Here is a 23,034-nt window from a genome sequence, read left to right as displayed (position 1 = left end):
ACCCACCACCACGCTCGGCAATTTTTTTGTATTTTTCGTAGAGACAAGGTTTCACCACATTTGCTAGGCTGGTCTCAAACTCCTGACTTCAGGTGATCCACCCGCCTTGGCCTCCCAAAGTGCTAGGATTACAGGTGTGAGCCACCTTCCCCTGCCTATGAAATTTTCTTTTCTTTTACAAAGTAGATTCACGTTGTTATGCAACCATCACCACCATTCATCTCGCAAACTTTTTCATCTTCCCAAGTGAAACTCTGTCCCCAGGAAACACTGACTCCCCATTCCCCGTTCCCCAGCCCCTGGCACCCACCATTCTACTTTCTGTCTCTATGAATCTGATGACTCTAGGGACCCCGTATGAATGGAATCATACAGCTTTTGTCTTGTTATGACTGGCTTATTTCACTTAGCATATTTTCCTCAAGGTTCATCATGTTGTAGCATGTGTCAGAATGTCCTCCCTTTTTTTTTTTTTTTTTTGAGATGAAGTCTCACTCTGTCGCCCAGGCTGGAGTGCAGTGGTGCGATCTCGGCTCACTGCAATGTCCGCCTCCCAGTTTCAAGCGATTCTCCTGCCTCAGCCTCCCAAGTAGCTGGGACTACAGGCGTGCGCCACCACTCCTGACTAATTTTTGTATTTTTTTTAGTAGAGACGGGGTTTCGCCATATTGGCCAGGCTGGTCTTGAACTCCTGACCTCATGATCCACCTGTCTCGGCCTCCCAAAGTGCTGGGATTACAGACATGAGCTACTGCAACTGGCCACTGTCCTTCCTTTTTAAAGGATAAATAATATTTCATTGGATGGTTATATCACATTTTTTAAATTCATTTCTCTGTCAACGGACACTCGGATTGCATCCACCTTTGGGCTCTTGTGAATCGCGTTGCTGTGAACATGAGTGTACAAATATCTCTTTGAGTCCTTGCTTTCAATTCTTTTTTTTCTTTTTTTTTTTTTTGCAGTGAAAGTTTCTTTTCCCTCTCTCACCCAGGCTGGAATGCAGTGGACACAATCAGGGCTCCTTGCAGCCTCAACCTCCTGTGCCCAAGTGATCCTTCCACCTCAACCCCCTAAGTAGCTGGGACTTCAGGCATGCACCACCATGGTCAGGTAATTTTAAAAATTCTTTGTAGAGATGGGATCTCCCTGTGTTGCCCAGACTGGTCTGGAACTCTTGGGCTCAAGGAATCCTCCTGCCTCAGCCTCACAAAATGCTGGGATTACAGGCCTGAGCCACCAAGCCTGGCTTTTGCTTTCTTTTTTTAAATTTATTTTTTATTTTGCTTTAAGTTCTGGGGTACATGTGCAGAATGTGCAGGTTTTTTACATAGGTATACATGTGCCATGGTGGTTTGCTGTACCCATCAACCCATCATCTAGGTTTTAAGCCCCACATGCATTAGTATTTGTCTTAATACTGTCCCTCCCCTTGTCCCCCAAACCCCAACAGGCCCCGGTGTGTGACGTTCCTCTCCCTGTGTCCATGTGTTCTCATTGTTCAACTCCTACTTATGAGTGAGAACATGTGGTGTTTGGTTTTCTGTTCCTGTGTTAGTTTGCTGAGAATGATGGTTTCCAGCTTCATCCATGTCCCTGCAAAGGACATGAACTCATCCTTTTTTGTGGCTGCATAGTATTCCATCGTGTATATGTGCCACATTTTCTTTATCCAATCTGTCATTGATGGGCATTCGGGTTGGTTCCAAGTCTTTGCTATTGTAAATAGTGCTGCAGTAAACATACGTGTGCATGTGTCTTTATAGTAGAATGATTTATAATCCTTTGGGTATATACCCTGTAATGGGATGGCTGGGTCAAATGGTATTTCTGGTTCTAGATCCTTGAGGAATCACCACACTGTCTTCCACAATGATTGAACTAATTTACACTTCCACCAACAGTGTAAAAGTGTTCCTATTTCTCCACATCCTCTCCAGCATCTGTTGTTTCCTGACTTTTTAATGATCGCCATTCTAACCGGTGTGAGATGGTATCTCGTTGTGGTTTTGATTTGCATTTCTCTAATAACCAATGATAATGAGCTTTTTTTCATATGTTTGTTGGGTGCATAAATGCTTTCAATTCAAGGTGAGATTTGGGTGGAGACACAGAGCCAAACCGTATCAAACATGAAATATTTCTTCATTTGTTTGTGCCATCTATGACTTCTTTCAGCAGTGTTTAGTAGTTCTCCTTTTAGAGATCCTTCATCTCCATGGTTAGATGCATTCCTAGATAATTTTTGTGTGTGTGGCTACTGTAAATGGAATTGTATCCTTTTTTTTTTCTCTCGAGATAGAGTCTTGCTCTGTCACCCAGGCTGGAATGCAGTGGCGTGATCTTGGCTCACTGCAACTTCCACCTCCCTGGTTCAAGTGATTCTCCCGCCTCAGCCTCCCGAGCAGCTGGGATTAGAGGCATGCACCACCACGCCCAACTAATTTTTGTGTTTTTAGTAGAGATGTGGTTTCACCACGTTGGCCAGGCTGGTCTCAAACTCCTAACCTCAAGTGATCTGCCCACCTCGGCCTCCCAAAGTGCTGAGATTACAGGCATGAGCCACCACGCCTGGCTGAAATTGCTTTCTTGATTTGGCTGTCAGCTTGAATGTTATTGGTATATAGAAATGCTATTGATTTTTGTGCATTGATTTTGTATCCTAAAACTTTACTGAAGCCATTTATCAGTTCCAGGAGCCTTTTGGTGGAATCTTCAGGGTTTTTTATGTATAAAATCATGTCATCAGTGAAGAAAGGTAGTTTGACTTCTTTTCCAATGTGGATACCTTTTATTTATTTCTTTTGCCTGATTGCTCTGGCTAGGACTTCTGATATATAGATATAGATACAGATATATAGATACATAAATATATATAGATAATATAGATAATATATATATAAAATATATAAATACATATCTATCTATATTTATCTATCTATCATCTATCTATCTATCTATCTATCTATCTATCTATCTAATTTTTTATTCACCTGCTGGTGCCACACAGGTTGTTCCAATTTGGAAAGAACCAAATTTAGGAATTTGGGAACAATTCAAAGCCATTATGAATATTTTATTTCCTCCTTGATGCCATTTAACCATCTTTTGGTGAATTGTCTTTGACTGTCATTGAGGCAGACCATCTGGTTTCAAATCCCAGATGTCCCACACAGCTGTGTGACCTTGGGCCAGTTACATAACCTCACTGTGCTTTAGTATCCCCCATCTACAAAATGGAAATCATATGATCTACCATAGGGTAGGAAGATTCAAGTGAACGAGTTTATAAACTTACTAGAAAAATGCTTGACTATCATAGGCATTAAATAAACAAACAATTCTGATTCAGCCCCAACTCCCAAAGTCAGCAAAAATTCTCATAAATGAGGACATTAGCAGACCACAGCAACAAAGCCTAGGGGTCAGGGAGGATGATGGTTCTAGGAACGAGGGGTACTGCCTGCCCATCCCTGCCCTAGGTGGAGGGGCATAACGAAGTCACTTTTCATTAGAACTTACTGGATTTCATTAAAAGCATCGCACAGCTCAGCTATGGAAGGAGTGGACGAATCCTTCTCCCTGTCAACCTCAAACCATCCCCCACCAGCTCCTTGAAATTCCTGCAAGGTCAGGGCCATCTCATGCTCTGACCCCTCCCACTAGCCTTTCGGGTGTTATGTCCCTACCCAGTTTCCTGTTTTTCTTCCTCAATAAGAAGAGATTTAGGGAGTGAGCATCACGGGGTGGGAAATAAGCATCGTGGTCCCCAGAAGTTCTGGACATTGAGGGACGGTGGGGGAAACATGAGTGACTCCAAGGAACCAAGGGCGCAGCCGCTGGGCCTCCTGGGTGAGGCTGAGCTGGGGCTCTGGGATCCTGGGGTGCTCTGGGATCCTGGGGTGGGGAAGGGGATGGCCAGCCCTGGTCTCAGGCTGCCCAGGCTCTGAGTTCATGTTTATCCATTTAGAAGAGGAAGAGCTGATAACTAGCGGTATGAATTTTTTTCCGAGAAACTTTGGATTCCGACAGACTCGAGGCTACAAGAGTTTAGCAGGTAGAGAAGGGTTAGTTGGAAGGGAGGAGAGAACAGAGCCTCCCAGACTCCTGGGTCCTAGGGAGGTGGAGGCTGGGGTCTGGACTCCTGGTACGTGAGGAGGTAGGGGCTGGGGCCTGGGTTCCTGGGTCCTGGGGAGGTGAGGGCTGGGGGCTTCACTCCTGGGACCTGGGAAGTGAGAGCTTGGTTCCTGGACTCCTGGGTCCTAGGGAGGTGGAGGCTGGGGTCTGGACTCCTGAATCCTGGGGAGGTGGGAGCAGGGTCCTGGACTCCTGCATCCTAAGGAGGTGGGGGCTGGGTCCTGGGTTCCTGGGTCCCGGGGAGGTGGGGGCTGGGGCCTTCATTCCTGGGACCTGGGAAGTAAGGACTGGGTTCCTGGACCCCTGGGTCCTGGGTAGGTGGAGGCTGGGGCCTTGACTCCTGCCACGTGGGGAGATGGGGCTGGGGCCAGGCTTTCCCTGGGCCAGGCCAAGGCATGGGCACCGGGATGCCGAAACCAAGCAATCTTTTCTCCTGCAGGGTGTCTGGGCCACGTGCCCCTGGTGCTGCTGCTCCTCTTCTTCACACTCTTCACTGGGGTCCTGGTGGCCATCCTTGTCCAAGGTCAGCAGCAGGCTCTCAGAGTCCTGGCTTCCCAGGCCTGGTTCTTCTGCTGTAGACACAGCTGGGGGTGGCCAGGTCCAAGAGGAACGAGGGGCTAAAAGCTGGCCTTCTGTCCCTTTGGGTTTCCAGAGGCCTTTCCCTATGACCACTCCCATCTCCACAGCAGGGGAGAGGAGGACAGGCTCTCCTGTTCCTTTCCTGCTGCTTTCTCTGGGTATCAGTTTTCCTTATCCACAAAAGGGCTTAAACAAGATTTTGGTGCTCGGAAATGACGTCTTTAGGGGCACAGTGTAGGGTGTGGCACAGAGCAGGTGTTTAATAATTTCAATTTCTTTCCTTGTCCCAGGTTCCAAGAACTCCAGCTCCCAGAGGCAGGAGCAGTCCAAGCAGGAGGAGATCTTCCAGGACCTGTCCCAGCTGAAGGCTGCAGTGGGTGAGTGGCCAGATGCCAGGGGTCCTTGGGCCTGGGAGGGTTTCCACGAGATGTGAGTTTGCTTGAGTCACTAACCCTCTCTGAGCCTCAGTTTCCTCCTCTGTGAAATGAGAACACAGGGTAACTGCGATCATTGCACTCGGTATTCAGTGGGCTGGATACACAGTAGGCACTCAATCAAGCCAGTCTCTTGACTTCTGTTTTGCGCTCTAAAGCCCTGACTTCTCCTAGTCTGGAGGAGATGGGGCCAGGACTCCTGGGTTCTCATGGGGATGGGGGAGGGTCTCGGGAAGGGGTGAGGGGAATGGTCCACCCAGCGTGGACAGTCAAGGGAGGGCTCTGACTCTCAAGACCTTGAAGGCTGGGCAGATACAGGAATATGGGCAACCTAATCTAAGCCCAGCCCTGACCAGCCTCCCCCAACAGAACGCCTGTGCCGCCCCTGTCCCTGGGAATGGACATTCTTCCAAGGAAACTGTTACTTCATATCTAACTCCCAGCGGAACTGGCACGACTCCATCACCGCCTGCCAAGAAGTGGGGGCCCAGCTCGTCATAATCAAAAGTGCTGAGGAGCAGGTACACCTGGTGGGGGTCCCCGTTGTGGCCTAGGGCATGGCTTCTGGCCAACCGAGGAGGAGGTGCTCGGAGAGGATTTTGCAAAAGAGAGGCTTTGCTCCACTTAAAAAGATGGGAGGAGAAGGATATGAATGAGGGAGTCCCAAGTACCCTTAGAGCAGATACAAACCAAATCTGAACACGTGTGAAAGCTCTGGGGAAAATATCAAATATAAGTAACCCCCAGTGGCATGCTGCAAGTGGTTAACAACCAGCTCTCTGGGGGAAGAAGTCCTGATGCGTCGTGTTTGCCAATTTCCCTGGTGTAAATATTCCCACGGTGGCTGATTTCAAGCTGTTGATGTGATGTCACTAGGTGCAGAGCTGAAAGGAGATGTGCATGACCAGCAATCAGGAAATGGTTGGATCTGGCTCCAATACATTAAGCCCAGTTACGAGTAAATGTGTGTGGACATGCCCAGAACATGTGAAATGGATAAACATGCAGCATTAGCAAGAGTGTGTGAGGAGAGGCCAGCTGTGCATGGGTGTGTGCACGTCAGGACACATGTGCTGTGGGATACACATGTGAGGGGGACTCAGACACGAGGGAGCTCATGACCTAGTATACTGGAAGGCTGAAGGTTAGCCTACAAGCAGAACTTCCTGCCAAGAGATGGGGAGACAGAGCCTGGAAAATGGGAAGCAGAGCTCCCTCCTGACTCCTCCCTCTACCCTCCAGAACTTTCTACAGCTGCAGTCTTCCAGAAGTAACCGCTTCGCCTGGATGGGACTTTCAGATCTAAATCAGGAAGGCACGTGGCAATGGGTGGACGGCTCACCTCTGTCATCCAGGTAGATCTCAGAAGGGGCGCCCTGTCCACTGGGGCTGAAACTCTGACTTGAACTTTCCCTGGGGGTCCTCCCCAACTCCCTGACACCCTAGACCCAAGAATCTGGGAGTTTTACTGAGTTGAGGAAGGTGGTCTTCATACCCACCTCCAGACAGCATGGCAGATGCCTAGAATTCCACCAGCAGAGCTGCAGGAGAAGCCTGCCACTGGGGAGGTGTGTTAAAATATAGTGTATTAATAGGAAGTCTGAGGTCCAGTAAGGCCACCAGCTCAGGATACACCTGCCATTGTGAGTAGCTTCTCATATACACAGATCCCTAAAGAGAGGACACATCACAACAGATGAAGCACCAGGTGGGTCATGAGACAGAGAGGGGGGAACTGTCAGCCAGAGCCTTCATTATAGATTCTGTGGGAAGGAACAGGGCCAGGCAAGGAGGCTTAGGATTGGCAGGTATGAATCATATATCAGCAGGCTCTGGGGGTAGGCTCTGTCCCTAGCTGTCTGACACTTGGCTCGGGCGGGTCACCTGAGGTCAGGAGTTTGAGACCAGCCTGGCCAACATGGTGAAACCCCGTTTCTACTAAAAATACAAAAAGTAGCCGGGCGTGGTGGCGCACACCTATAGTCCCAGCTACTTGGGGGGCTGAGGCAGGAGAATCACGTGAACCCAGGAGGCAGAGGTTGCAATGAGCCGAGATCAGGCCACTGCACTCCAGCCTGGGTGACAGAGTGAGACTCTGTCTCAAAAAAAAAAAAAAGATAGTGGGTTTGAATGCAAGAGCCCAGTAAGGCAGGTGGTTAGGGGTGTGGACTCCAGATTGGTTGGTTTGTATTTGAAAATCACACCCTCAATAGGTGAAGTTATTTCAAGGACGGGGTGCAGCAAGAGAGACAGGAACTCAAGGCAATGTCACTCAAACACTATGGGGTGTGCAGAGCAATACGTGTCCAGCATACACATGCAGGCCAGATATTAAAGCATCAAGAAGCCAGGAACGGTGGCTCACACCTGTAATCCCAGCACTTTGGGAGGCCGAGGCAGGTGGATCACCTGAGGTCAGGAGTTTGAGACCAGCCTGGCTAACATGGTGAAACCCCGTCTCTACCAAAAGTACAAAAATTAGCCAGGCCTGGTGGTACACGCCTGTAATCCCAGCTACTCAGGAGGCTGAGGCAGGAGAATCGCTTGAATCCGGGAGGCGGAGGTTGCAGTGAGCCGAGATCACACCACTGCACTCCAGCCTGGGTGACAGAGCGAGACTCCGTCTCAAAAGAAAAAGCATCAAGATTTCGGAAGGTAGAAACACAGCTCATGTAGCAGGTGGGGGCAGAGGCTCACGGTCCGTATGGGCTTTGCAGCTTCAAGCAGTATTGGAACAGAGGAGAGCCTAACAATATCGGGGAGGAAGACTGTGTGGAATTTAACGGCAATGGCTGGAACGACGACAAATGCAGTGCTGCCAAATTCTGGATCTGCAAAAAGTCTGCAGCCTCCTGCTCCAGAGATGAAGGGCGGCTTCTCCCCTCAGCCTCCATATCTCCGACTGCCCATGCAGTGTAACGGAACTTCACCACTTTTAAGCCAGGGTTCCTTCTCTCCATCCTTGGACCTTCACAAAATCTCTGGGACTATTCTCTATCAGATTCTTTATTTTTGTTTTGTTTTGTGAGATAGGGTCTCTGTCACCCAGGCTGGAGTACAGTGGCATGATCACAGCTCATTGCAGCCTCAGCCTCCTGGGCTCAAGCGGTTCTCCCACCTCAGCCTCCTGAGTAGCTGGGACCACAGGCACACATCAAGCCCCACTAATTTTTACACTTTTTGTAGAGACAAGGTCTTGTTATGTTGCCCAGGCTGGTCTTGAACTCCTGAGCTCAGGTGATCTGATGGTCTTGGCCTCCCAAAGTGCTGGGATTACAGGCGTAAGCCACTGTGCCTGGCCTCTGTCAAATTCTTCATGCCCATGGGCCTGGGTCCAGTCTGTCCTTCTTCAGATGCCTCCAAGTTCTCCTGGTGTAGAACTTGTGTTTCTGGTTCATCTTTGGAGCTTTATAAGTGACCTGGTGTGGAATGCCTTTGGAGGGTGGGCTTGGTGTGTTCCATTAACCTACTCTCTCTTTCTTTTGGAGATTAGAGTATTTGGATTGCTGTGTGTAGCTGCTACGTCCCTTGAGGCTTTATCTCATCCGTGCAAACTACCATCTGCTCAATTTCTGTCTACCAGCCCCTGAACCCCTTTGAATGGGGACTTACTGGTTGCCAGAGCTCATCTTGCAGGCTGGAAGCACCAGGGAATTAATTCCCCCGGTCAACCAATGGCACCCAGAGAGGACATGGAGGCTCGATGCAACCCCTTCCACCCCCACATCCTCCTTTCTTTTATGCATCTCTTCCATTTGGCTGTTTCTAAGTTGTATCCTTTGTAATAAACTGGTAAACACTATAGCCACAGAAGTAGCCCAATCTGGTTCAACTTTGTGTAATTAAATGGCCAGTTATTTTTCAGTTGCCATGGACTCCCAGGTTGCAAGTTACATACCTTGATCATGCCCAGATGAACCAAACAAGCAGCCACGGGCAGAGCCTAAGCGTTCGATCCAACAAATGGGGACCGAATTAAGCGGACACCACATGGCATGATCTATGATCCAATCAGATTGCACTCTGACACCATCCCATGGTATGATCCAATCAGATCAAGCCTCTCACATCACCTCATTACATGATCCAATGAGGTTATGCCTCACTACCCTCTGTATGTAAAATCTGCAGCAGCCCGCGGCTGAGAGAGACAGATGTGAGCCAGACTCCTCTCTCCTTGCTTGGCTGCCTTGAAGTAAACTTTTATCTCTACAAAATCTGTGCTTTGTTGTTTGGTTTTCCTTTGCACATGGGTAAACAGACCCAATTCAGTTCGGTAAGAACATAAGCAAAATGTTTTCCTGAGTTCTGTGAGTCATTCTAGCAAATTACGGGACCTGAAAGGAGTTGTGAGAACCCCCAGTTTTTGTTGGGCAGGCGGAAGTGTGGGTGGCCTGGGCACCCCCTTTGCACCTGGGATCTGAAATAGGGTTATTCCTGTGGGACCGGGCTTTTTAACTTGTGGAATGTGGTGCTAACTCCAGGTGGCCAGTGTTAGAATTAGATAATATTTTGGTGTAAAAAAAGACTCTACAAATGCCACCTCCCTTCTACCAGTGTTGACCCCAAGGACACTCCTTCATAAGCAGCTTGCAGGCTAAATTCCATCTCATTTAGAGTCAACCTTCAACAGACAGGGGAACTGTAAAGCTTGTCTGTACCATCTCCCTGGAGTGCAGAGGCTCCCAGAGGAGCTGAGTCCAGTCACCCATGTGGGTCAGAAGCTCATTGATGCCTCTGAATTGACTTTCTTCCTTTCCCTACTTGACTGTCTTCACTTTCCCCTTCCTCTACTGATGCTTCTTGGAATCTCCTCCCAGATCAACTACTTGTATCCAAACCCTTGTCTTAAGCTCTGCATCTAAGGAAACCCAAGCCAAATTATAATATTTTGATAACTACTAGGCATGGCACTTGGTGTGGGTGTGTGGGGGGTGTGTGTGTGTGTGACGAGCTCACTTTTTCACCCAGGCTGGAGTGCAGTTGCGTGATCACAGTGGTTCACTGCAGCCTCGATTTCCCGAGCTCCAGCGATCCTCCCACCTCAGCCTCCTATGTAGCTGGGACTAGAGGCATGCACCATCACAACTGGCAGATCTTTTTATTTTTTGTAGAGACGAGGTCTCAGTATGTTGCCCAGGCTGGTCTCAAACTCCTGGGCTCAAGAGACCCTCCTGCCTCAGCCTCCCAAAAAGCTGAGATGATAGGGATGAGCCACCAAGCCCTGCCCTGTTATGGTTCTTGTTTATTCAAAATGTTCTCAGCCACTCTGGTGAAATATTTTAGATGATTTTTAAATTACTCTATCTTTAAACCTTTTATTTTGCTTTTTGAATGTCGCTTGTGCACATGGAGCTGAAACATTAAGCTCTACAGTGAAAACAAAAGCTGGCTCACTTGTCATTCTCTGACCTCGAGAGGTTATTCTCCTTAGTTGCAACCTCTTTATCATATTCCAGATAATCTGCTTGTCAGGTTTGTTTTTAAATCTGTTTGGCAATCCTTCAATAGAGTTTTGAAAAATCTATTTGTGAGCAGACAGAGCCTGAGGATTTTTAGGAACCTACTCTGTATGTCTGATACTGTAATGGTGAATATATGTCATTATACATTCGTCCAAAACCATAGAACGTAGAACACCAAGAGTGAACCCTCATCTAAACTACAGACTCTAGGTAATAATAACAGGTCAATATCAGTTCATCAATTGTAATAAATAAAACACTTGGCCAGGCCAAGTGTTCTTCTTATATGAGGTATCCAGATAAATTCATAGCGAAAGAAAGCAGAATGGTGATTATCAGGGGCTAGGAAGGGAAGGGAATGGGGAGTTAGTGTTTAATGCGGTCAGAGATTTAGTTTGGAAAGGTGAAAAAAGGTGGAGAAAGTTAGTGGTGATGGTTGCCCAATAATGTGAATGTGCTGAAGTCACTGAATCATATACTTAAAATGGTTACAATGTTGGGAGGCCAAGGCAGGTGGATCACTTGAGGTCAGGAGTTCGAGACCAGCCTGGCCAACATGGTGAAACCCTGTCTCTACTAAAAATACAAAAATTAGCCGGGCATGGTGGTGCACGCCTGTAATCCCAGCTACTTGGGAGCCTGAGGCAGGAGAATCGCTTGAACCCAGGATGTGGGGGTTGCAGTGAGCCTAGATTGCACCACTGCACTCCAGCCTGGTTGACAGAGCGAGACTCCATCTCAAAAAAAAAAAAAAAAAAAAAAAGATTACCGTGATAGATTTTATGTTATGCATATTTTACCGTAATAAAACTCTTATCAAAAAATCTATTTAGGCCAAGCATGGTGGCTCACGCCTGTAATCCCAACACTTTGGGAGGCTGAGGCAGGTGGATCACTTGAGGCTAGGAGTTCAAGACCAGCCTGGCCAACATGGTGAAACCTCATCTCTACTAAAAATACAAAAACTAGCCAGGTGTGGTGGCATGCGCCTATGATCCCAGCTACTCGGGAGGCTGAGGCAGGAGAATCAATTGAACCCAGGAGGCAGAGGTTGCAGTGAGCCGAGATCACGCCACTGCACTCCAGCCTGGATAACAGGGTGAGACTCCGTGTCAAGGAAAAAAGAAAATCTATTTAGGATTTTTATGGGGTGGCATTTGTTTTAATTTAGGATCTTTTGGATGGAGGGTACCCCTTCAGTTATTAAGAGAGACAGAAAATGGAAATAAGGATTTTATTACTTACAGGACCTGGAGGGTACATGGCATATCCGGTGGCCACACACAGCATGGCGGTTAGAGAGTGCTTGGGGGATGGGAGAGGGAAGAGAGAGAGATCCATGGGCCAGTGCCCTCACTGGGGTTCACGACTTCATCCAAACAGATTTCTGGTGAGGAGATTTATTTGGTGGGTTTAATGCAAGCAGGCATGGGTTCTAGGAGATCTCACTGTGGCTGAGAGGTGGTCACTACAACGTTTGTGCACAGTCTGCAGAAACTGCAGAGTCAGGGGAGTCATCTGCAGGGCTAATTCAGTAGGGTATGTCCAGCTGTCCCACAGGCAGGTGGTCACCATGGGGAGGTTGGATAAAGCAGATATCTGGATCAATCCCATTGAGGAACTGGGAGGAGGTGAGCTAGAAATGGTTTCCAGAGTGAGTAAGCCCTGCTTCCGGTATGAGACATGGGAGACATATTCAAAATGGGCATGGGTCCAACACGAATTATAGGAATTCACTACAGCATTACATTTATAAATTAATTTTGGAAGAATTAACCTCTTTAAAATACTGAGTGTTCTTTTGGGGAACTCATTTTGTGTCTTTTTTTTTTTTTGAGACAGAGTCTCATTCTGTCACCCAGGCTGGAGTGCAATGGCACGATCTCGGCTCACTGCAACCTCCGCCTCCCGGGTTCAAGCAATTCTCCTGCCTCAGCCTCCCTAGTAGCTGGGATTACAGGTGCCCGCCCAGCTAATTTTTGTATTTTTAGTAGAGATGGGGTTTCACCAGGTTGGCCAGGCTGGTCACGAACTCCTGACCTCAAGCAATCCACCTGCCTCGGCCTCCCAAAGTGCTGAGATTACAAGTGTGAGCCACAGCGCCAAGCCTTGTGTCTTTAGTTATTTAGATCTTAGCTACATGTAAGGGCTTAATCTATACTTTTCCTATAATTATTCTTTAATGTTCAAGAATTTTTCTTGTGGTAGCTCATGCCTATAATCCCAGCACTTTGGGAAGCAGGAGGATCCCTTGAGCTCAGGAGTTCAAGACCAGCCTGGGCAACATAGCAAGACCAAGAGGGTTTTCTTTCTTCCTGTATTTGCTGCAACATAAGAAAGCTGCTCCTTTTATAGAATAATCTTGCTGAGATCTTTTTTTTTTGAGACGGAGTCTCGCTCTGTCGCCTAGGCTGGAGTGCAGTGGTGCGATCTCGGCTCACTGCAAGCTCTGCCTCCTGGGTTCACACCATTCTCCTGCCTCAGCCTCCCGAGTAGCTGGGACTACAGGCGCCCACCACCATGCCCGGCTAATTTTTTTTTTTTTTTTTTTTTGTATTTTTAGTAGAGACAGGGTTTCACCGTGTTAGCCAGGATGGTCTCTATCTCCTGACCTCGTGATCCGCCCACCTCGGCCTCCCAAAGTGCTGGGATTACAGGCATGAGCCACCGTGCCTAGCTGAGATCTTTAATTAGTCTAGAAGTCCCTAGAACTTCCTAGATGCAAGATCGCGGCTTCCAAATATTGTCAGCTTTGACTCATCCTTTCCAATATTTACAGGTCTTAATTCTTTATATTTCCTTATTGTATCGACAAAATAGCAAGAGGGGCATCTTTATTGTGTTCTTGATTTTACTAAATATGCTTCTCACATTTCACTATTGAGTAAGGTGTTTCAGCAGGCTCACAGAAATTACCCCTTATCCAGCCAGAATCAGTGAGCTAGGGCTGCCATGACAAAGTAGCACAAAGCGGGGACTTTGAACAACAGAAATTTATTCTCTCACAGTCCTGAAGGCCGGAAGTCTGAACTCAAGGTATCAGCAGGGCCGTGTTTACTCTGAATCGCGTAGGGGAGAATCCTTCCCTGCGTGTCTCTAGATTCTGGTGGTTGCCGACAACCTTTGGCATTCCTTGGCTTGTACCCCCATTGCTGGAATCTCTGCTTCTGTTGTCATGATTTTCTCCCTTCCTACCTCTTCACATCATCTTCCCTCTGTGTCTCTCTCCCCTCATTTTGCTTTGTTTTGTTTTTTAGGGATAGGGCTGGGTGAGGCAGCTCACGCCTATAATTCCAGCACGTTGGGAGGCAGAGGTAGGAGGATCTATTTGAGGCCAGGAGTTCAAGACCAGCCTGGGCAGCAAAGTGAGATTGAATCTTTACAAAAAAAAAAAAAAAATAGAAAAACTGTCTGGGTGCCGTAGCTCACGTCTGTAATCCCAGCACTTTGGGAGGTCGAGGTGGGGGGATCACCTGAGATGAGGAGTTCCAGACCAGCCTGGCCAACATGGTGAAACCCCATCTGTACTAAATTCAAAAAATTAGCCGGGAGTGGTGGCATGCGCCTGTAACCCCAGCTACTTGGGAGGCTGAAGCAGGACAATTGCTTGAACTCAGGAGGCGGAGGTTGCAGTGAGCCAAGATTGCACCACTGCACTCCAGCCTGGGCAACAAGAACAAAACTCTGTCAAAAAAAAAAAAAAAAAGAGAGAGAAGGAAGGAAGGAAGGAAAAAGAAAGAAAGAAAGAAGAAAGACAGAGAAAGAAAGAAAGAAGGAAAGAAAAGAAAGAGAGAATGAGAGAGAGAGAAAGAAAAAGAAAAAGAAAGAAAGAAAGAGAGAGAGGGAGGGAGGGAGGGAAGAAGGAAGGAAAGAAAGAGTTGGGCATGGTGGTGCTCCCCTGCAGTCTCAGCTACTTGGAAGGCTCAGGCAAGAGGATCACTCGAGCCCTGGAGGTCAAGGCTGCAGTGAGCTGTGATTCTGCCACTGGGCAAACAGAGTGAGACCCTGTCTCAAAAAAAAAAAAAAAAAAAGAGGATCTCGCTCTGTTGCCCAGGCTGGAGTGTAGTGACATGAGATTGCCCTGCCTCAGCCTCCTGAGTAGCTGGGACTACAAACATGTGCCACCACACCCAGCTAAATTTTTTTTAGAGATGGGATCTTCTTGTGTTGTCCAGGTTAGTCTCCAACTCCTGGCCTCAAGCGCTTCTCCAGCCTAGTGCTGGGATTACAGGTGTAAGCCACCACAGTTAGCCCCAGCATTGCTTTTGGGGGACACTGTTCAATCCACTACACCGTGGACATTTTGAATTTGTTCTGGATCTTACCAAAAATGGTTCTCATGTTTCACTATTAAGGAAGGCATTTCTGTAAGATCCTGGAAATTGCCACTGCTCAAATTAAGGAAGCTTTATCCTGTTCTGTGTTTACTAAGCATTTATTTTTTGTGCTTATCTTCATTTTAAATGCAGAATGAATGTTGAATAGACATATCTCATAATTGTAATGTGGAAAGGACAAAAACAAGTTCCGGAAGGATATAGACCATGTGATGACATTTTAATAAAGCTCCCAGATGTGCAAAACAGCCGAATATATTCACCATTGAAAGATGTGTAATTAAAGCATTTTAAGATAGGATAAACACCAAGTTTGGGAGGGCAGTGGCCTTGGGGAGGGGAATAAGAGGAGGGTGGGGTACAAGAGACCTCCACTCTATTTGCTATGATTTGTTATGTGATGATGTTATGTTATTTGTTATGTGATGTTATTTGTTATGTTATTATGTTTGTTATGTGATGTTATTTGTTACATTTTGTTATTTGTTACATGATGATTTTAAAGAAGATCTGAAATATGTGAAGATATCAAAACTTGATAAAGCTGAATGGAAGACATAAGCGTTTTCATTTTTTCCTGCATACCTCTTTGCATACTTTATAATAAAAAATAAAAGCAAAGCCAAAATTCAGAGCGACAACCAATACACCATATGCCCTTTGCAGTGGGCTGGCTTCCCTGGTTACAGCAACCCTCTCATCTCTGCAGAGAATGGAAACCAGAGTGGTCATGGCCTTGGAGCTGAATCCTGTGAATTTCACCTTCTTCCCACATTCGCCCAAACCTCTTGTCCCTGCTCTTCAGGTCCTTGTATGATGTGAACCCAGCTGATACCCTAGCCCCAGATGACTGCCCCTGAATTAGTCTCAGCTTCTCCAACAAGTCCTGTTCCCTTACTCTCCCAATCTTTGCATGTGCTGATACCATGTTGGGGCCATTCTTTAATGTATCCATCTCCTCTGGAATAATTCTGACTCCTTCCCCAGGCATCACCTCCTCCAGGAAGCCCTCCCGGCTCAGCCAGTGTCTCCAGTGGTCCTCACAGTCTCCTATACTTCCCAGACTCATCAAATTGCTTCAAATTGCCTGGTTACATGTTCCCTGCCCACCCGAGAAACAGGCCTCCCTTCCCTGTCTTAGGCCGGGGTAGATAGTGGAGGTCTGCTGCCTCCTTCTAGGACCTCTCTTCCCCTCTCAGTTACCCCACAGCGAGGTCTGGGCACGGGACATTGATGGGCAGCCTTCTGGCTTCCTCGCTAAGCTGGGCAGCTCCACCCTGGCTCGCCAAGGCAGCTTCAGCCACAGGTGTATCCAGCTAAGCGCCACTTTCCTGCCCCCTTGCCTTTGCCTTGGCTGTGCCCTGTGCCTGGTGTGTCCTTCTTTTCTCTGTCCACAATACACATGTCCTCGAAGCCACACGTCTCATGCTATCTCTTCCAGAAAACCCCCTCCGATTTCCCAAATGAACTAATTCTATCTCCTCCATAAGGGCTGATGAAACACTTCCATGTAAATCCTTTCCCCAGAACACATTCTGATGGTTGCCTTGGACAGAGGTTGTGCAATTCTTGCGGGGTTTCATTTCCACTCCCTGAGCCAGGAAGCCATCTACTCTCTGCTCAGTGTCAGCCAATTGCTACTGCATTTATGGAAACTTTCATGAGGACTTAATTCTACACATCCCCCTCTCCCACCCCACCCCCAAAATATTACTCCGGAGAGTCAGTTGCACATTGCTGGGTGTCTGACCCTATTCCCTGCCTCAACAAAACCAGGAGATGTTGGTATGAAGCCTGACACCCTGGTCTGAGTTTTGTGTACAAGGCTTGTCTTTTTAGATGTGTGTTTTTTTCTTCACCTTCCTTTCCCTTCCATGTTTCCTTTACAAAATCATCTTGTTTTTTAATTCCATTTTATTGTGAATGCCTTTCATTCCTGGAAGAAGAGGGGGAAAATAGACAACAAGTACAATTTATTTATTTATTTATTTATTGTTGAGACAGGGTCTCACTCTGTCACCCAGGCTGGAGTGCAGCAGGCACAATCGCAGCTCACTGCAGCCTCAAACTCCTGGGCTCAAGCGATCCTCCAGCCTCAGCCTCCTGAGTAGCTGGGACTACTGATACACACCACCATGCCCAGGTAATTAAAATTTTTTTTTAATTTTGTAAAGATGGGGTCTTGCTACATTGCCCAGGCTGGTCTTGCGATCCCCCTGCCTTGGCTCCCCAAGGCGTTGAAATTGCAGAGCTGAGCCACCGCGCCTCGGCTCAAATAAAATTTTGAAATGAAAAAATGGATAAGGGTTTTTGAGAGGCTCAAGAAGATGGAATGTGTTTACATATCTACAAGAGGGGCTGGAACATTCTATTAAGTGCTCAACATTTCACCTTGTCAGTGAGGCTGGCCCTGGCCACCCTGGCCACTGCCCACTGCCTAGTGCCCATCCCAGTCCTGCCAAGCACTTATCCTACTGGACTTTTTCTTCCCTTAATTTTTTTTCATAGCATTTATGCCTTTTGAATAGAGTATACTACGGTTCCCACCTTTTGCAGTATGGACATTAGGAGTCAGATCATTCTTTGCTACGGGAGATGCCCTGTGCATTATAGGGCTTTGAGCAGCATCCCTGGCCTCTACCCACTAGATGCCTGGAGCGCGCGCACACACACACACACACACACTCACACACACACACACACATTCTGTGACAACCAAAAGTGTCTGCAGACATAGCCAAATGTCCCCTGGTGGGCATAATTGCCCCTAGCTGAGAACTACTATGCTGTACAACTTATGTTTTCAATTATGTTTATTACATTGACTATGGAGTCTGTCTCCCCACACTTCTAGAATATTAGCTCCAAGAAGAGAGGAATTTGCTTATTTTATTCTCTGATGTGGCCCCAGTTCCAAGATCAATGCCTGGCATATGGCAAGTGCTCAGTGTTTGTTGAAAGAATGCATGAACACTGAGCGTTTTTGATGTGCCTGAAATGGTGCTAGGTAGACATGTATAACCTCATTTTCTTCCTTTTTTTATTTTTTCAATTTTTGTTTTCTTTTTCATATATATATATATATATATATTTTTTTTTTTGTAGAAATGAAGGTCTTGTTATGTTGCCCAGGCTGGTCTGGTCTGGAACTCCTGGGCTCAGCGATCCTTCCACATCGGCCTCCCAAAGTGCTGGGATTACAGGCGTGAGCCAGCGAGACTGTCTTGTTTCTTTATCATAGCATCTTTGTGAGAGAGGCCCATCTCTATCTCCTTTACAGTGGGGAAAACTAAGGCTTCTAGAAGCTACCTAGAACCCACACAGTGGTAGAGACCTGCAGCTCAGCCGGCTACCTCCCTAACAAACCTGTTTGTTCCCTTCTGGTCCAGAGGGACTGGATCAAGGTCAGGTTCAAACCCAGCCTCTGCAGGCATCTGCAGGGGAGTTGAGAAGGGACTTGAACTGGCCTGGGGGGCTATGCCCGAGGGGGCATTCTCAGGAGCCAGCAGGGGTTACAATTTGGTCGGGTTCAGTGTGTCCCTCTCGGGATAAAACCCAGCCCCAGGCCCATAAGAGATGGGGACTAAGCTCCAAAGAGAAGCCTCCAGCACCAGCCTGGGGATGGAGCTGCAGTGGCCAGAACCAGGAGGCTGGAACCACCTCGCCTCACTCCAGCCCAGCCCAGCCCAGCCCAGCCTTGAAAGGGCCGAATCCTGTGATTGGTCCACGGGTTCCCATTGCCAGGAATTAAGGCCAAGAAAATGGGAAGGAAGGAAGGGAGTACGTAGGTCCAGTGAGAACAGGGGTGAAATTTGTATCTCTGCCCAGGACGGGGTGCCTGCACTGCCATGGACACCACCAGGTACAGCAAGTGGGGCGGCAGCTCCGAGGAGGTCCCCGGAGGTATGAGCAAGGACACTGCCCCATTCCTGCCCCAGTGTCTGGGGTTTGATGGGGGAGGGGAGGGAAGGGTTGAGACAGGCCAGGGTTGTGGGTGCAGGAGAGACACCACAGGCCATAGAGCCAGTTGGACCAGGGTCTAATTCCAACTCTGCCACTTAGAAGCTGTGTGACCATAGGCAAGTTACTTAACTTCTCTGAATCTCAGTTTCCTGGGAGGAACTCAGGCCTCCAGGGCTCAGTCCTGGGGGACCCAGCATGCCGTCATTGTTATGCCAGGGCCCTGGGGACGCTGGGTGCACTGGAGCAGGAGACCCCTCTTCTTGGCTCTGGCTGTCCTGGTCGCCACAGTCCTCTGGGCTGTGATTCTGAGTATCCTATTGTCCAGTGGTGAGTGACTCTCGATGGAGAGGCGTTGCGTCCGGCTCCCCTGGGGACACAAAACCCCCACTGCACGGCGCACCAGCTGCATCCTGGCGTCCTGTTCGCGTCTGAGTGTGAGCAGAGTGTGTGTACATCTTTGGGCCGTGTGCACTCACGCGCATATGTGTGCAAGTCCCCGCGCGTTTGTCTCCTATCGGCGTGTGTGCACATCGTGTGAGCTGTATGCCTGCCCGCCCGCTCCATGGTCCCGAGTTGGGGGACCCTGCACCCTCCCCCCGGGCGAGGGGAGGATTCCCGAGTCCCCGGCCTCGCCTGCAGGAGCCTCTCTCCGCAGCCTCCACGGAGCGCGCGGCGCTGCTTGACGGCCAGGACCTGCTGAGGACAAACGGTGCGTGCAGAGCAGGGCGCCTGGGCCCCCGGGGCGTGCGGGGCGGGAGCGTCTGAGACCCTGGAGATGGAGTCTCGAGTGCTTGGGGACCCTATGGTCCCTGAGGCTGGCCCCGGGGTGGGGAAAGAGGTCCCCTGAGTCCTCCCAAATGACCCGAGGGGCATGCATTTTGGGGCGGGGGTCGTTCCAGCCTCGAAGCAGACGGCGGCGCTGGGTGCCCTGAAGGAGGAGGTCGGAGACTGCCACAGCTGCTGTGAGGGGGCGCGGCCCAGGCTATCGGCGCAGGGACGGGGTCTTGCGGCCGCGATGGGAGGCGGGCCGGGGCCGGGGCCGAGGCCTGCGGCGGGTGGTGAGGGGCGGGCTGGTCTCCGAAGTCCCGCCCCATCCTCGCCGCCCTCGCCCCTCTCACCCCGCGGCTCCCAGGCTCGGGGACGCAGGCGCAGCTGCAGACCACGCGCGCGGAGCTTGGGGAGGCGCAGGCGAAGCTGATGGAGCAGGAGAGCGCCCTGCAGGAACTGCGTGAGCGCGGTGAGGGCCCGACGCGACCCCAGCCCTGAGCCCTGGCCGCGTCCCCCGACCCCGACCCGGTTCTGAGTGCTGACCCCCGACCCCGATCATGCACCCCGTCCTGACCCTGACACTGCACTCTGACCTTGACTGCCACTCCTAGCGCCAGCCACACCCAGACCCTGCCCAGTTGTAACCGCCCTTGACCCTGTGCCGTCCTGCACGCTGGCACCGAGGGTACAATGACCACAGACAGGTGTCCTGACCTTTAGCTAGTCATGACCCTGGTCCTGGCCCTGACCCTGGTCCTGGCCCTGACCCCAGCCATAATCCCCGCTCCCTTGACCCCGCAGTGACCCAGGGCTTGGCTGAAGCCGGCAGGGACCGTGAGGACGTCCGCACTGAGCTGTTTCGGGCGCTGGAGGCCGTGAGGCTCCAGAACAGTGAGGGAGACGGGGGGGGGTTGGGGGCGGGCTGTGAGGGCGTAAGTGGACCCTGTCCCTCCTGGACCTTGGCCTGGTTCTGTGTCTCCACCCCTGAGCCCGCGGGGCCGAACCCCTACCCACTGCATCCTCTCGGTGCGTTCCCTCTGGAAGCACGCGACCTCTCTGACCCTCGCCACCCCGCAGACTCCTGCGAGCCGTGCCCCACGTCGTGGCTGTCCTTCGAGGGCTCCTGCTACTTTTTCTCTGTGCCAAAGACGACGTGGGCGGCGGCTCAGGGTCACTGCGCGGATGCCAGCGCGCACCTGGTGATCGTTGGGGGCCTGGATGAGCAGGTGCGCAGGGGGAGGGGGCGTGGTCAGGCGGTGGGGCGGGGCGGGGCGGACTCTGCGGGCTCAGATGTCCCCTCCTTTCTAGGGCTTCCTCACTCGGAACACGCGTGGCCGTGGTTACTGGCTGGGCCTGAGGGCTGTGCGCCATCTGGGCAAGGTTCAGGGCTACCAGTGGGTGGACGGAGTCTCTCTCAGCTTCAGGTGAGGGAAAGGCTCCTGGTGAGACCTGGGGAGGGAGACAGGTTAGGCTCTAGAGGACATGCTTTGGCTAGATCTCAGGGACCCCTCGGCTGGGGCTCCATGCTTAGGGATGGGCAGGCTGGACCCAGGAACTGTCCTCAGGTTAAATTCTGGGCTTTAAAAAGTTATATACCAGGTGTATACTCAGGTTAGACAGTTGGGGTGTCTAGAGTAGACCCAAGCAATAAACAGGCTACAGCCTGGAGAGGAAGGCGGGACCCCGAGTTCATCCTCCGTCTAGATTCCCAGCAACACCCCCACTCAACCACTGTAGCCACTGGAACCAGGGAGAGCCCAATGACGCTTGGGGGCGCGAGAACTGTGTCATGATGCTGCACACGGGGCTGTGGAACGACGCACCGTGTGACAGCGAGAAGGACGGCTGGATCTGTGAGAAAAGGCGCAACTGTTGACCCCGCCCAGTGCCCCGGAGCCGCTCCCACTGCAGCACGTGGTACCCTGGGGGCTGCTCTCCTCCCGGGCTCCTGGAGCTGATTGCAAAAGAGTTCTTTCTTCCTCATCCACCACTACTGAGTCTCAGAAACACTCGGCCCAACATAGATAGCCCTGTCCAGTCCAGTGCCTGGGCTCTGGGACCTCCATGCCAACCTCATCCTAACTCCACTCACGCAGACCCAACCTAACCTCCACTAGCTCCAAAATCCCTGCTCCTCCATCCCCGTGATATGCCTCCACTTCTCTCCCTAACCAAGGTTAGGTGACTGAGGACTGGAGCTGTTTGGTTTTCTCGCATTTTCCACCAAACTGGAAGCTGTTTTTGCAGCCTGAGGAAGCATCAATAAATATTTGAGAAACGAATCCAGGATCCTGGCTCTGGTGAGATCTTCTATGCTTTATCCTGGATGTCCTAGTTTAATCCATACGAGTGACCCCTGGACTCTCTCAGTGACCTCTTGGCCTTTGGTGGGTAACTTGCACTGGTCCAGGAGGGCTTGAAGGTAGGGGCAGTTTCCCACTCTACACCATTACTTCCTCAGTACCTGGCATGGGGCTTGGCTCAGAGGGTGCTGGGGACACAGAAATGGGTCAGACGCAGTCCTTTCCCTTGGGACCTCTGCATTCTGGTCTAGCTGGGCACAGGAACAAAGTGACCATTAATTTAATGGATGAATGCGTGGAGAGGACATCTGAAGCATTTGGAGGGGCCACCTTTGTCTTTGGGGAGAGGGACTGTCCTGAGATACTGCAGTCTTTGAGAAGACTGTCACCTCATCGTGGAGATTATGGGCATCCTGAGACAAGCCCTTGAGGCAGGTGGGGGACAGGGTACCCTGATGGAATGAGCAGGTCCTTTCTGCTCCATGCATCTAGGGTCTGTGACTATTGGATGGGTCGGTCAGGAAATACATTCCAGAGAAGGTGGATTTTCCAAGGGACAATGGAATTTTGAGTAGATGAAGCTGGGAAGGTAGGACTTGGGAGGCAGAAGGCCCAGGAAGAAAAAGGCCTGGAGAGTGGGTGTGGTGGTGCAAGCTTGTAGTCCCAGCTACTCAGGAGGCTAAGGTGGGAGAATTGCTTAAGCCTAGGAGTTTGAGACTGCAGTGAGCTATGATCATGCCTGTTGATAGAGTCACTGTTCTCCATTCTGGGCAATGCATTGACACCGTGTCAAAAAAAAAAAAAGGAAGGCTACGAGGTTGGAAGAAGGTACACAGATTGCTAAATTCACACGGCAGTGTATGTTACATAGAACCTGGCTTTCTCAACGAGGGACTTTTGATCTGAATTCACCCTACACTCCCAGTTTCTTACTTCCATCTCGGAGAGTTAGGGGCTCTCCAAGAACTTCCCATGGAGACAGGTTCAACAGGGGAGTGACAGGTTGGCAGCTTTTAGTTCTGTGCAGAACTGAGTCTAGAACTACAGG

The 23,034-nt window shown here is 49.9% G+C and overlaps 2 protein-coding genes across 6 annotated transcripts; both read left to right on the top strand.

The window, feature by feature from the left end:
- Nucleotides 1-3,703: 3,703 nt before the first annotated feature.
- On the top strand, nucleotides 3,704-8,954 carry LOC129020371 (CD209 antigen-like protein 2). 2 transcript variants are annotated; one of them, XM_054464627.2, is made up of 7 exons: nucleotides 3,704-3,852; nucleotides 3,971-4,057; nucleotides 4,577-4,660; nucleotides 5,007-5,093; nucleotides 5,520-5,671; nucleotides 6,393-6,505; nucleotides 7,868-8,954. In XM_054464627.2, the coding sequence occupies exons 1-7, from the start codon at nucleotides 3,807-3,809 to the stop codon at nucleotides 8,067-8,069; spliced, it is 771 nt and encodes a 256-aa protein (XP_054320602.1). In that variant the 5' UTR covers nucleotides 3,704-3,806; the 3' UTR covers nucleotides 8,070-8,954. The 2 variants fall into 2 exon arrangements, with proteins under 2 accessions (XP_054320602.1, XP_054320603.1); XM_054464628.2 differs by lacking the exon at nucleotides 3,971-4,057 and having other exon boundaries at nucleotides 3,707-3,852.
- CLEC4G (C-type lectin domain family 4 member G) lies at nucleotides 6,391-21,972 on the top strand. Of its 4 annotated transcripts, XM_054464621.2 has the most exons (11): nucleotides 6,391-6,505; nucleotides 16,957-17,095; nucleotides 18,781-18,855; nucleotides 19,132-19,242; nucleotides 19,571-19,624; nucleotides 19,815-19,877; nucleotides 20,048-20,152; nucleotides 20,485-20,574; nucleotides 20,761-20,909; nucleotides 20,992-21,107; nucleotides 21,421-21,972. In XM_054464621.2, exons 3-11 carry the CDS (start codon nucleotides 18,801-18,803, stop codon nucleotides 21,557-21,559), a joined length of 882 nt encoding a protein of 293 aa, XP_054320596.1. In that variant the 5' UTR covers nucleotides 6,391-6,505; nucleotides 16,957-17,095; nucleotides 18,781-18,800; the 3' UTR covers nucleotides 21,560-21,972. The 4 variants fall into 4 exon arrangements, with proteins under 4 accessions (XP_054320596.1, XP_054320594.1, XP_054320592.1 ...); XM_054464619.2 differs by lacking the exons at nucleotides 6,391-6,505; nucleotides 16,957-17,095 and having other exon boundaries at nucleotides 18,514-18,814; XM_054464617.2 differs by lacking the exons at nucleotides 6,391-6,505; nucleotides 16,957-17,095 and having other exon boundaries at nucleotides 18,514-18,814; nucleotides 20,485-20,909.
- Nucleotides 21,973-23,034: the final 1,062 nt, after the last annotated feature.

The sequence above is a fragment of the Pongo pygmaeus genome, chromosome 20 (genome assembly GCF_028885625.2).
Source record: "Pongo pygmaeus isolate AG05252 chromosome 20, NHGRI_mPonPyg2-v2.0_pri, whole genome shotgun sequence".
NCBI lineage: Eukaryota > Metazoa > Chordata > Mammalia > Primates > Hominidae > Pongo > Pongo pygmaeus.
This window is presented reverse-complemented; position numbering and strand designations above follow the sequence as displayed.